We start from the raw sequence: 14,643 nt of genomic DNA, 5'->3' as shown, positions 1-14,643 counted from the left end.
GCTGAAACTGAAGAAAATCAGAGCAAGTCTACGAGAGCCAAAATATGACCTTGAATATATCCCACCTGAATTTAGAGACCATCTCAAGAATAGATTTGACGCATTGAACACTAGTGACCCTAGACCAGACGAGTTGTGGAATGCCATCAAGGACATCATCCATGAAGAAAGCAAGAGGTCATTGAAAAGACAGAAAAGAAAGAAAAGACCAAGATGGATGTCAGAGGAGACTCTGCAACTTGCTCTTGAATGTCGAGCAGCTAAAGCAAAAGGAAGAACTGATGAAGTAAAATAACTGAACAGAAGATTTCAAAGGGCAGCTCGAGAAGACAAAATAAAGTATTATAATGACATGTGCAAAGAGCTGGAGATGGAAAGCCAAAAGGGAAGAACATGCTCAGCGTTTCTCAAGCTGAAAGAACTGAAGAAAAAATTCAAGCCTCAAATTGCAATAGTGAAGGATTTCATGGGGGAAAATATTAAATGAGGCAGGAAGCATCAAAAGAAGATGGAAGGAATACACGGAGTCATTATACCAAAAAGAATTAGTCGATATTCAACCATTTTGAGAGGTGGCATACGATCAGGAACCAATGGTACTGAAGGAAGAAGTCCAAGCTGCTCTGAAGGCATTGGCGAAAAACAAGGCTCCAGCAATTGATGGAATATCAGTTGAGATGTTTCAACAAACAGATGCAGCGCTGGAGGTGCTCACTCATCTATGCCAAGAAATATGGAAGACAGCTTCCTTGCCAACTGACTAGAAGAGATTCATATTTATGCCTATTCCCAAGAAAGGTGATCCAACCGAATGTGGAAATTATAGAACAATATCATTAATATCACATGCAAGCAAAATTTTGCTGAAGATCATTCAAAAATGGCTGCAGCAGTATACTGACGGGGAACAGCCAGAAATTCAGGCCGGTTTTAGAAGAGGATGTGGAACCAGGGATATCATTGCTGATGTCAGATGGATCCTGGCTGAAAGCAGAGAATACCGGAAGGATGTTTACCTGTGTTTTATTGACTATGCAAAGGCATTTGACTGTGTGGATCATAACAAACTATGGATAACACCGCGAAGAATGAGAATTCCAGATCACTTAATTGTGCTCATGAGGAACCTTTACATAGATCAAGAGGCAGTTGTTTGGACAGAACAAGGGGATACTGATTGTTTTAAAGTCAGGAAAGGTGTGCGTCGGGGTTGTATTCTTTCACCATACCTATTTAATCTGTATGCTGAACAAATAATACGAGAAGCTGGACTATATGAAGAAGAACAGGGCATCAGGATTGGAGGAAGACTCATTAACAACCTGCGTTATGCAGATGACACAACCTTGCTTGCTGAAAGTGGAAAGGTCTTGAAGCACTTACTAAAGAAGATCAAAGACCACAGCTTTCAGTATGGATTACACCTCAACATAAAGGAAACAAAAATCCTCACAACTGGACCAATGAGCAACATCATGATAAACGGAGAAAAGTTTGAAGTTGTCAAGAATTTCATTTTATTTGGATCCACAATCAACACCCATGGAAGCAGCAGTCAAGAAATCAAAAGACGCATTGCATTGGGCAAATCTGCTGCAAAGGACCTCTTCAAAGTGTTGAAGAGCAAAGATGTCACCCTGAAGAGTAAGGTGTGGATGACCCAAGCCATGGTATTTTCAATTGCATTATATGCGTGTGAAAGCTGAACAAAGAATAACGAAGACCGAAGAAGAATTGATGACTTTGAATTGTGGTGTTAGTGAAGAATATTGAATATACCATGGACTGCCAAAAGAACAAACAAATCTGTCTTGGAAGAAGTGCGGCCAGAATGCTCCTTAGAGGCAAGGATGGCGAGACTGTGTCTTACATACTTTGGATATGTTGTTGGGAGGGATCAGTCCCTGGAGAAGGACATCATGCTTGGCAGAGTACAGGGTCAGCGGAAAAGAGGAAGACCCTTAACAAGGTGGATTGACACAGTGGCTGCAGCAATGAGCTCAAGCATAACAACGATTGTTTCGTTCTGTTGTGCATAGGGTCGCTATGAGTCGGAACCGACTCGACGGCACCTAAGAAAAATAACAACATATACACACTGTGGAATTGTTGCGCATTTCATTAAAATGAGATCTATGTATAATGACAGGGCACGGTGTCTAAGACATTTTTAGTGGAAAAAAAGTTGCAGAATGATATGTATTATATGGCTTCCACTCATACAACAGAAAGTAGGGAAGTATTATAGTATACATAGAAGTGTTTGTGTATATGTATAAAACCCAAAGCTATTGCTGTTGAGTCGATTCCAACTCATAAAGACCCTATAGGATAGAATAGAACTGCCCCATGGGATTTTCAGGGAGCGCCTGGTGGATTGGAACTGCTGACCTTTTGGTTAGCAGCCGAGCTCTTAACCACTGCACCACCTGGGCTCTGTATACTTACTTACATTATGCAGAGAAAATTTCTGGAACGATGCACAAGAAGCAGTTATCAGTTGTTACTTGGGAGGTTTGGGATTGCAGGGTAAGCGTTTTTTATTTTTCCTGTGATGCCCTTCTGTACTGTTTGACTTGTTTACAACAAGCTATGATAAAACCACATTCTACTAGATTCTTTTCTTAACACTATTAATTTATACTAAGAAATAAAAGGGGTAATAATCGTTGAGGTGAGAGGTCAGGCCTAAAGCCCAGGAGGCAGAAGTCTGGAAAAATCAAGGACCTTTCAAGGCTAGCAAAGAATCAGCCCAGAGGGCTTGGGGGAGATGTTGCTTTATCATGCCAGACCTGTTAAATCTTATGCTAAGAAAATAAAAAAAGAAAATAAGCAAGACTAAATTAGGTAAAGATCAAGGTTTTATTAGTTTTTTGATGAAACAATTTTAACTATACCATTAGTTCTGGTCTCTGGGTATATTGCAGACCACAATTAAAAATTTAAACGTCTCAATAGTTATTGTTCTCATCCAACTTGGTTAAATATTGTAAGTGAATATTAGGCTATAATTTCCTGAGCGTTTTTCTTAAGGACGTGAGGAGAAATGCAGATCTAGTGTTATGCTTGAAGTGGAGACAGTGTAAGTTGCTTACTGTTTATATAAAAACGTTTTGATTAAAATATATTCTCAAATCCTTCAGGCTGATTTTAGCCTACTCTCCCCAAAAAGAGGGATTTTGCCTAAGATACAAGTAGTAAAAGAATTCATTTGAATGTCTTCTTGATTTGTTATTAATGAATAATTCCTTCACCGAGCTGTGTTTAGAGACAGGCATTTCTATCCTGTGTTAAATGTTCCCAGATCTCTAATGATGAGGCAGTGGTGATTTGGTGGTAGAATTCACGCCTTCCCTGCAGGAGACCCAGATTCAATTCCTGGCCAGTGCACCTCATGCGCAGCTACTGCCTGTCTGTCAGTGAAGGCTTAAATGTTGCTATGGTTTCACCGGAGCTTCCAGACTAAGATGGACTAGGAAGAAAAGCCTGGCTGTCTACTTCTGAAAACCAGCCAGTGAAAACCCTATGGATCACATGGTCTAATCTGTAACCGATCATGGGAATAACACAGAACTGGGCAGCATTTCCTTCCATTGTGCATGAGGTCGCCATGAGTTGTGGCTGACCTGATGGCAGCTAACAACAATAACAAACTAACAAAAACCAAACCTGCTGCCGTGGAGTCTATACCAACTCATAGTGACCCTATAGGGCAGAGTAGAACTACCACATATGGTTTCCAAGGAGCACCTGGTGGATTCAACCAGCCAACCTTTTGATTAGCGGCCATAGCTCTTAACCACTACACCACTAGGGTTTCCAAAACAACAACATATCACTAATCTTTGGAATTTTTGCCAGGAGCTGTATGGTAGAAAACATACCAATGGATTAAGAAGCAAGACAGGTTTTACTCAAGGATAGTGTATAGTTTGGCAACTGGCGGGGACTGTAATGGTGTGAAAAATGTAAAAGGCTAAGTAATTTCAGGCTGTAGGCAGGAGTGAAAGGATTGGAGTCATAAAGAGTGTAATTTTTGAGAGATTTTTTTTTGGTTGTGGGAACCAGAAAGCATGGGCAGCTGCCAAAAGTGTGGTTTTGGGTTGCACCTGGTCCTGGAACCTATGATGAGAGAACCAGGAGGAAGACTCTGCCTTTACCACTATAGCAGATAAGCTGTTAGAAATGGCCCCAGCTTGGACTAGGTATGAAAGAGGGAGGAATTGTGAAAGAAACTAGACAGCCTAGAAAGCCAAACAGAGAAGACCCTGAGCTGCAAGTGGGCTGGGCTTTGCACGTATTTCTTTGTAAAGTATTTCTTGGTAAAGTACTCTGATTTGACTGAGGTGGAGAAAGAGAATAATAGTAGTTGTCACTTATTGAGTACTTAAGATGAGTTTTTTATAAGTGTTTTGGAGCCCTGGTGGCAGATTGGGTAAGTGCTCAGCTGCTAGCCAAAATGTTGGCAGTTCAAATCCACCAGCTACTCTTTGGAAACCCTATGGGAGCAGTTCTACTCTGTCCTATAGAGTCTCTACAAGTCATAATTGACTCAACGGCAACGGGTTTGTTTTACACGATTACCTTATTTAATCTTCACAATACCATACAGGAGGTAGGAAACTAAGTCATAAAGTGGTTGAGTAATATTCTGAGTTTATAAGTGGTAGAGCCTGGATTCCAAGGCAGTCTAGCTCTAGAACCTGTGTTCCTAGCTACTCTGTATTCCTAGGACAATAGCTCCAAGAATCCTTCTCCCACTGCCCCGGCCCTCAGAAAACTATCAGGGATGGTGGCCAGTTGTGAAAAGAGGAAACTTTCTATTAGAGTACCCTTGCTGTCATACTAATGAGCAAGTGAAATCATTTCAAGAGAAAAGGAAAAACAGAAGCTTGAGTAAGTAGTCTATGAAAAGTGAAATATAATTCTGTAACCCAAATCCTGTGTTCTTTCTAAAGGAAGTAATTTAGTGAGTATCTTCTGTGTGGAAGACCCTACTACGTGCCATGTGTGGGACTAAGAAAAATCAGAAGCAGATACTCTCCTCTCAAAAGTTAGTCTCTAAGGAGGTTAAAACATGTGCACAAATAACCATGATCCAAACTAGTGTTAGATACATGCTGTAAGAGAGGTGTAAAATATCATAAGAGTTAGAAGAAGGTGAGGAGGTGGCATCTGAGATAGACCATGCAGTATGGGTAGGTTCTTCCATACTTGGAGATATGATTTCAGGCTGCAAAGTGCAAGGAAAAGAAAGTATCATGTCAGCCCCATTATACTTAAAGACTTTGTCTCATAAATCCTCATAACAACTCTTTATTGACCAAATGATTTACTGTCAAGCCAGGACACTTTTGAGAGGGAAATGGAGTGCTGCTAATCAGGTAGAATAGACATAAACAGGGACTGACCCAGGAAAACCAGGACATATGAGGCAATTGGTATCCCCATTTTAACACATGAGAAAAATGAGGCTCAGGAAGGTTGCCATTGGCCCCAAGTCATGTAGCTAGGAAGTGGTGGAGCTAGGGTTTGAACCCAACTCTGACTCCAAAATTAAGAGATAGGTACTTCATTCTAGAGGCAGTGGGAAGCACTTGAAGGGCTTTGGGCAGATAACTGTCATGGTGAGAACTATTCAGAATAGGCTAGAAGGAGAAAGACTGGAATTGGGGAGATGAGTTAGGAGACTGTTGAAAAGAATTCAGATAGAGCATTATTAAGAGCCTGGATAGAAGATATTGACTTTGGGTATTTAAAGGAAGGGATAAACGTGAGAGATTTCACAAAGGAAAAAAAAAGATAAAATTTGTCTCCGGATCCATTTGGAGCGTGATGTAGGGAGAAAGTTAAGATTTTTGAGAAGAAGCTTTCAGATCTAAATTTTGTTCTGCCATCTTATTTCTCTCCCTTTTTTCCTCATTGTTTTTTTTTCTCAGTTCTTATTCTCATGGCCTTTCCAAAGTGTTTGGTTCTGTTGACCATTCAGTTCCTTTTTGAAATTTCCCTCCCTTGGCCACAGAGTTGTATCTCCTAGTTCTCTTTCTGCCTCTCCTACTGCTTCTTCATTGTCTTTGCTTCCTTCTGCGCTTTAATCATGAGGGTATCAAGTTCCTTGCCTTTTCCCTTTCTATACTTTTCTCCCTCTGAGATTTTATCTACTCTCTTGGTTTAACTTTTGTGGTTTTTAATTATAGAAATAACACAAGATTACATATTAATCTTAAAAAATAAATAGAAGTAAAAAGTGAAAGTCCCCCTTCAACCTCCTCCTCAGAGTTAACCACCATTACCAGTTTGGTGTCTTTCCAGGTGTTGAATTCCAAGTCTATATGCATTTAGCTTTAAACTCTAGTTTTCCTCTATAGCTGCAGTCAGGAAACCCTTACTTGTATGCTTCACTATCAACATGTAAAATTAATTAGCTGAATGACTTTGGACACTTGGTTGATGTATATTACTAAGATGCCTTTTAGCTCTAAAGTTATATGGCTCTTTCATGTCTTACATTTACTGCTGTTTGTGTTTCCATAGCTTTAAAGAGTAGATATTTGTCTTGGTTATCTAGTGCTGTTGTAACAGTTTGGCTAGGCCATGATTCCCAGTATTGTGTGGTTGTCCACCATTTTGTCATCTGATGTGATTTTCCTGTGTGTTGTGAAACCTACCTCTATGATATTAATGAGGTGGGATAGGTGGCAGTTACGTTAATGAGGCAGGACTCAAGTTACAAGGTTGGATTTTGTCTTGAGCCAATCTCTTTTGAAATATAAAAGAGAGAAGTGAGCAGAGAGACAGGGGGACCTCATACGACCAAGAAAGCAGTGCTGGGAGCAGGGCACATCCTTTGGAGCCTCGGTTCCTGCACAGAGGATCTTCTAGTCCAGGGGAAGATTGATGACAAGGACCTTCCTTCAGAGCTGACAGAGAAAGCCTTCCCTGGAGCTGATACCCTGAATTTGGACTTCTAGCCTACTAGACTGTGAGAGAATAAACTTCTGTTTATTAAAGCCAACCACTTGTGGTATTTCTGTCACAGCAACACTAGATACCTAAGGCACTCCAATGCTGATGCTGCATTCTTTTTCATATAGTCCAGCTTCTCATATTATTTGCTCATCGTTCAGATAGGATAAGTGTGGTGAAAGGATACAACCCTGATGCACACCTTTCCTGTTTTTAAACCACACAGTATCCCCTTGTTCCTTTCGAATGACTGCCTCTGAATTCCTATTCTTCACAATGTTATCCATAATTTGTATGATCCACACAGTCGAATGCCTTTATGTAGTTAGTAGAACACAGGTAATCATCTTTCTGGTATTCTCTGCTTTCAGCTAAGATCCATCTGACTTCAGCAATTATATCCCTCATTCCATGTCCTTTTCTGAATTTGGCCTGAATTCCTGGGAGTTCCCTGTCAATGTACTGCTGCAACCATTCCAACTTTAGCATCCCTAACTATCAGTGAATCTTGATTGCATGTGTGATCAATTTCAAACTGCAGAAGTTGGTAAAAATCTTCAACTTTTTCATCTTTGGCATGTGGTTGGTACATAAATTTGAATAATAATATTAACTGGCCTTCCTTGTAGGTGTATGGATATTATCCTGTCACTGACAGCATTGTTCTTCAGGATAGATCTTGACATGATTTTTTTTTCTTCTTCTAAGTTTTATTTATTTTGTTGTTGTTGAGAATATACACAGCAAAACATACACCAATTCAACAGTTTCTACATGTACCATCTAGTAACATTGATTACATTCTTCGAGTTGTGCAACCATTCTCACCCTCCTCTTCTGAGTTGTTCCTCCCTTATTAACATAAACTCACTGCCCCCCTAAGGTTCTCATCTAATGTTTTGAGTTGCTGTTGTCAATTTGATCTCACATAGATAGTTCTTAAAAAAGGCATAATGTCCATATCAGCCCATATCATTATGTGGATATGAAATTATCCCCAAATTATGTCAAAATCCATTTCTTTTCCCAAGAGGAACTTGACAGATCATTTAAAGACAGATAAATAAGAATGATAAGACTTGGTGTAATTTTATTTTGAGTTATTACTTTGTTGATGTTGTTAGGTGCCATTGAGTCAGTTCGGACTAACAGCGACCCTATGTACAACAGAATGAACCACTGCCCAGTCCTGCACCATACTCATAATCATTCTTACTCTAGTGTACTGCGTTTTAATTCATAGTCCTAAATTCCACATATGGCTTTATCTTAAACTGAGATATAGCTCAGTGAGTTTAAGTGGCTTGCCTAAGGCCATGTAGGACCAGAAATCAGGTTCCATGATACCTAGGCCAGTGTTCCTTCAATTCTGCTATTGCTTCTTGTAGCAGTGGCCTCTGGTTTGGGTTTTCTGAAGAGCACAGTCAAGTATGTCAAAGATACGATCGCCTTAGGTGCTGGGCATTTTGCAAATTTATGCCAGAATATTCAACCTCACCAGCAACCTTAAAAAAGCAACAAAAATAATTCAGAGTAGAACATAAGGAGTTATATACCTTCTCACCTATTAACATGGATGAGATATCTATACCAAATGAGGGACAGAGCTTAAAGGAAATGGTAGAGTGAAAGGACCACTAGTAAAACACAGCTGGATGGCATTTTTGAAGAATGTTGCCTTTTGGACTGACTCCCAGACTCCATTTGGCTAGCACATTGGAATTTTAAATGGGTAAAGAATATGATTTTCCATTGCTCCCAGCTGGCTTGAACTGTTTAACAGACTATGATTTAGAAGACAGAGTGTGGAACCAGCATTGATTTGCTTTATGAACTTGGGAAATACGTTTGATCTTTTAGCTCAGTTTCTGCATATAATGAATGGATGATGATGATGATGCAGATAATAAAAATGATAATGGTAGTTAACATTTATTGAACCCTTATAATTTGCTGGAAACCCTGGTGGCATAGTGGTTAAGTGTTACAACTGCTAACCAAAAGGTCAGCAGTTCAAATCCACCAGGCTCCTTGGAAACTCTATGGGGCAGTTCTACTCTGTCCTATAGGGGTTGGAATCGACTCAATGGCAGTGGGTTTGGTTTCTTGGTTTTATAATTTGCTGGGTACTGTTCTAAGCCCTTTACACATAATACATAATTCAACTTCAGTACAGCTCTGTGAGGTAATTACTGTTATTACCACCATTTTAAAACTGAAGAAACTGAGGTACAGAGAGGTTAAGTAACTAGCTTTCACAGTTAATAAGTAGTGATCTGGGACGTGATCCCAGATTTTCAAGCCGTAGAGCTATGTTGAACACTTGAAATTTGGCCACTCTGAATTGAGGTGTGTTCTAAGTGTAAAATACATGCCAGATTTCAAAGACTTAGTATGATAAAAAGAATGTAAAATATAGACTAATAAATTTTTTATATCAATTTCATGTTGAAATGGTAATATTTTTAGATATCAATCTATGGAGCAGTTCTACTCTGTCCTATAGGGTCGCTATGAGTTGGAATCCACTCGACGGCAGTGTGGTGGTTTTATATTGAGTTAAGTAAAATATATTATTAAAAGCAATTTCACCTCTTTTTTTTTTTTTACATTTAACCTAATTTTATTCATGCTTGCCTTGGGATGGGGAATAGATCATTCAGTAAAAACAAAGTATGTCTTCTGTACAAGTTTTAAACTACAATAATGATGTACTTTAATTACTTCCATGCACACAAGTCTGACATTTAAGTTTTGTTTTGTTTTTTTAAATAAACACAATTAAGACTTCTAGGAGCATTTTATAATTTCCTAATTTTTCTTTGTAGATAGATCAAGCATCTCCAAAATACAAATTCCTATACACAGTAAGCACTTTACTTAAAATGAACACTTAAGTAAATTAAGTATGTAGACAGCCTTAGAATAAGCTGACATTATATATACTCAGCTAGGTAGGCAACAAACCATAGCGCCAAATGGAAAAAGTGTATTTGCAAATAGATTTCAAAAACTAAGTTAACGTTCTATAATACAGAAAATATACTGATTTGCTACAATAAATAAGAGGTGATGTATTAACATTTCACTATAAAGAATGTATACTAGAACATTTACAGTGAGTGAATCTTATGAAGAACAGTTTACTGCAATAAGCGCTGGCTAAACAGAGGTGCAGACCGTGAAACACTAGGATGGATATGCTCTGCCACATACTTTTGTTACCTTGAGGTAGATAACACATGTGTACCAAATTCGGCATTCATTTTCAGTTGCTGCTGGTATCGTGTTTTAAGAAATGTGTACAGTATGAAAAATTTGAAAATACTCATGAATGAAAAATGTTTTTAGAAAATATTTTCATGCAGTTATGTATAGTCTCACTGTGTATGTAAGTTTCAAGCAAAATTTGTTTCCTGTAAAACAGATCATTGTTCTATGAGAGAATGTTTTTACTTGTCTTTGTGCATTTCTTTTGTCTCCTCTTGCATTGCGTTATTTTGCTCTATTCTTTATTTTTGTGTGCAAACAACATGCCAGTTGAAAACTATCTCACGTGTAGAAAATAAGTCTGGATTTTAAAAACCAAGAACTAATGAAATCCCTACTAAAATGACACCATCTGATTCAAGTAAAAAATGACTTAAATACTAGTAATAAAAAAGACAAAGCACATCTCATAAAGAATACAAAAAGAAATGTCTGCTGAGTGTTTTAGTTCAGATGTTTCAGAATGCTGCTGTATGTTTTATGAGGAATCTGAGGGGAAGATTTCATAGCAGAAGGTGTTAATGTGGCCTGTATTGACTTCAGTGGTGACGCTACTGGACTGTGAAACTGTGGGATGCCTATGGATTCAAGTTGCTTGTTGAAAAGGAACTCTCCACTGTTGTTCAGAAATCCTTCCTCATTCCCTCTCTCCCCAAGCTTCCCGTCCTCTACTGGCTCAGGTTCCAGCATTTCAGCATCTTCTTTCCTGCTAAAGAACTTGTCCAAGTAACTAGTGTAAGTGTTTTCCTTCTCAACTTGTTCATCCTTCCTGACCTCACAACAAAATTGATTTATGAGAAAACAGTCCTCCCCTCCCCTCACAAACTGGCTATCCCAAGAAGACTGGTACAAGGCTTCTAATTGTGCCAAATTTGCCATTCCTTTTTCCTGTTTTTCTCGGCTTACTGACTTTGATATCAAACTTTTCAATTCTAGTTGGGACACTGAGCTATTCAAGTCATTTAATTTGTCAACAACATCAGTAGGCTCATGTTGCGAACTAAGTTGAATAGTGCCTGCAATAAAGGAATCAAAATCAAATCCCTGATTCTTCTCCCTTTCTTTTTCAGCCAGTTGCTGTGATGCTTCTTCTAGTGCTATCTGGACTTTAACCAAGCCATTCCTTTCACATTTTGACTTGCCTGTCTTACCAGATTTTTCTTTGCTTTGTTCTTTCCAATTGGAAAGATCTATAATAAGCTTGGGTTCATAGTAATTGTTAACTTCACTCTCTCTCCAAACTAAGTTATCTAAATATGATGATGACCTCGTTTTGTAGTTGCAAGTATGGCTACACTCCAGATCACAATATTTGTTTTCATGATGATCTGGGTACTGCCAACAAGGCTCAGTAGAGTAACTGATATCAAAAGCAGGATCCTCCAGATACTTTTCACAATCTCCATCCAAATATTTCCGAGGATCCACCTGTCCTTCTTCATCAGTGACTTCAGACAGAGCTCTCGGATCAAGCTGAACTTCATCAATATCAAAGTTGTTATGTATAGGCCAATCGTGGTCTGAAAACTGACAATCATGGTACCTTTCCCAATTATAAATGTGACTATGAGTTTCATCCATAAGCAAAATATCATCAACTTCATCTTCAATATGAAAGGGATGACTTGAAATTGGTTCACCCGTTGGAAAAGAATATATGCTCATGTAAGGATGGGAAAGCACCTCTTCTGCTGTTAGCCGATCCATGGGGCTAAATGTCAAAATCTGTTCCAGGAAATCCAGTGCTTCTCAACTAATTCCTGGAAGCAGCTGAGTTAAAGGTTTGTGTGGCTCAGTCATGTCATTTATAATGTAAACTGGAATTACGCTGAGAAGCTCCCGACGATCTTCCTCATGTACAACAGGTATAGATTCTAAAATCAGCTGCATCTGTTCAAGTTCACGTGCACCTACAAAGAGGGTTTTACCAGTCAGCATTTCAGCAAAGATGCAGCCTACAGCCCACATGTCAATGGCTTTAGTATAATTATTAGGTGAAAGTAAAAGACGAGATCTGTACCATTTAGTAAGTAATCCTTCAGAAAGGTGACCCTTATGTGAATAATGAGGATCCATGATCCATGCAAGACCAAAGTCACCTATCTTCAGCACCAAGTCTTCAGTATTAATGAAAAGATTAGCTGGTTTGAGATCTCTGTGCAGTACGTTTGCAGAGTGAATATACTTGAGCCCACGTAGCAGTTGATACATGAAAAGCCTGGCATGCTCCTCCAGTAAAGGGCCCTGCTCCAGCACATTAGCCAAGTCTGTCTCCATGTACTCCTGAACAATGTAAACACTGTTCAGTTCGGTTAGAAAGCCCACATCATCTGTTAACTGGCTTCCACTGGGACCAAGAATTTCAAACACTTTCACAATGTTATCATGGTCTAGTCTTCTAATAATTTTGATTTCACATAGAGCATGTTTGACACTCTGGGGATCAGTAAGGACAATTTTCTTGATGGCTACTCTTTTGTCACAGTCATTGTCTACAGCAGAAAAAACCAAGCCATTGCCTCCACAACCCAGTGGTTTTAAGTCCATATACCTAGAGCCCAGTTCAAAACCATGAATGTTCATGAGACTTTCAAATTTCTCTGCCATTTTGAAACCCCCACTATTGCCTTTTCCTTACAAACTGTTGAACTTGTGTAAACAAGGAAGAAAATTGGCATTAAAGGAAAAGATCTTTCAAAAAGGGAGAAGAAAAATAATTTTGCTTCCAAAACAAGATGGTTTCTTAATGTTCATTGCATATGCCAACCAGGCCCATTGCGTTCCCCTTAGATTTAAAAGCTCAAAAAGCTTTACTCATACTGAGAATTAAAAAGATTGCAGTACTCATAGCTCAAGAAAGGGGCAGCAACTCTGCAGACATTTAAAGAAAACACTCAAGAAACTCAAACGGAATATGCACTCAGATTTACTGTGCTAAACGATTTAACATTTAACAAAAATGTGAATAAATATGCACACAGCAGGCTTCTATGAACATTCTCCTCGCAGTGCAGAAACATTCAGTGTTGGACTGGTCCAGAGCAGCATCTTTTTAAGGTGCTGGTAAACACTATTTCCATTTTGCTTCTTTTCTTCTTTGTTGCTATGTATTTCAACAGGAAGCCCTGGCAGCTGTTGATTAACAGATGTCTTTTATTAGTGATCAGGTGGTTCCACCTCACCACAATCACAATCAAAGCTACCCTCCATCTTACTCTGATACAACGGGACTTCTCCGACTCATCGGGAGAGTGCGGGGCCTGCAGACAGCCCCCAGGATCCGCTCAGGTCTCCAGCTGTGCTGGCGGCAGCGGCGTCTCCGAGGCTCTCTCGCTTTGCCGCAGTTGCCACCGTGTAACCCCAACCCTGTTTTTTTTTTATGTGGCTTGTGGAAAATTGAGAATTACATATGTAGCTTGCATATTTATATTTCTGTTAGATAGCAGAAGTGCTCTAGAGAGTTTTACCAAGCTAGCTCTTGGGGGAAGGTGATATCTCACCCTAACATACATGTACAGTAGGCTAAAAGCTGAGGAAGCCAAAAATTTTAAGACATTGGGCTTAAGTTTGCTGCTGAAGTAGTAGTAAGTCTCTAAGGTAGACATTAGGCCTGTTCTCCAGTGCTTGCATTATTAAGTGGTGGGAAGGAAAGATACTTTATTTTAAGTTGTAGAGTATTAATCCTATACAGATATATTGAGTAACTGTATATAAGACACTGTATTGATGCTGTGGCTCATATAAAAATCAGTGACTTGGACCTTACCATCGAGGAGCTTTCAGTCTAGTAAAAGAACATGTAAACACATGACTGTATAAAAAAGTATGTGCTGAGTGGTAGAAACAATAGGTTTAGAATCTTAAGAGAACAAGCAGTAGTTTGTAGCTAGGGTCAGGAAGGAAGGTTTGGGAAGCAGGCAACATTTGAACTGGTTGGAGAAAGATGGATAGGATTTAATAGAGGTTCGCTATATGCCCAAAGGGACATGCAGAACTAAGTGACAAGTCATTAAGCTGACATGGTTTTCTGCTTACCAGACGTAAGGTCTGTGTGGTACAAAACTGGAGAGAGGTAGGTTAAATTGAAATGCAAATTATTTTAAGACTCATTTATGTTGATCTGCCTTCCTTGTCAGAATTCCTTTTTCAAATACATATATATAGAAGCTTCTAATCATGGGACAGACTACTTATCTAAGTCTTGATTTCTGATCTCCTGGATCAACCAGGTAGATAGTCCCTGGGCATATGATTCTAAGTATGTGGATGGATATACCTAGATACACAGACATATACAGGTGGATGGACAGGAAGATATATTGTTTTTAAAGTGTGGTTAAAGAGAGCCAAATTTGAAATTTAGGTTTACCATGAATTTCTTCTTACAAGCTGTTGTCTAATCTCAAG

General features: G+C 39.0%; 2 protein-coding genes across 3 annotated transcripts in view; one reads left to right on the top strand and one right to left on the bottom strand.

The window, feature by feature from the left end:
* The window catches only part of CLCN5 (chloride voltage-gated channel 5), a 274,764-nt gene that overhangs the window by 17,768 nt on the left and 242,353 nt on the right, over positions 1-14,643 (top strand). The gene's annotated exons all lie outside the window — the stretch shown is intronic.
* On the bottom strand, positions 10,583-12,868 carry LOC126069003 (mitogen-activated protein kinase 6-like). Its single transcript, XM_049871861.1, is given in 1 exon segment — positions 10,583-12,868. A coding segment is annotated over 1 exon segment (2,163 nt). The 5' UTR covers positions 12,844-12,868; the 3' UTR covers positions 10,583-10,680.

The sequence above is a fragment of the Elephas maximus genome, chromosome X, assembly GCF_024166365.1.
Source record: "Elephas maximus indicus isolate mEleMax1 chromosome X, mEleMax1 primary haplotype, whole genome shotgun sequence".
Taxonomy (NCBI): Eukaryota; Metazoa; Chordata; class Mammalia; order Proboscidea; family Elephantidae; genus Elephas; species Elephas maximus.
Note: the sequence above shows the minus strand (reverse complement) of the source record. Positions and strands in the feature narration are given on the sequence as shown.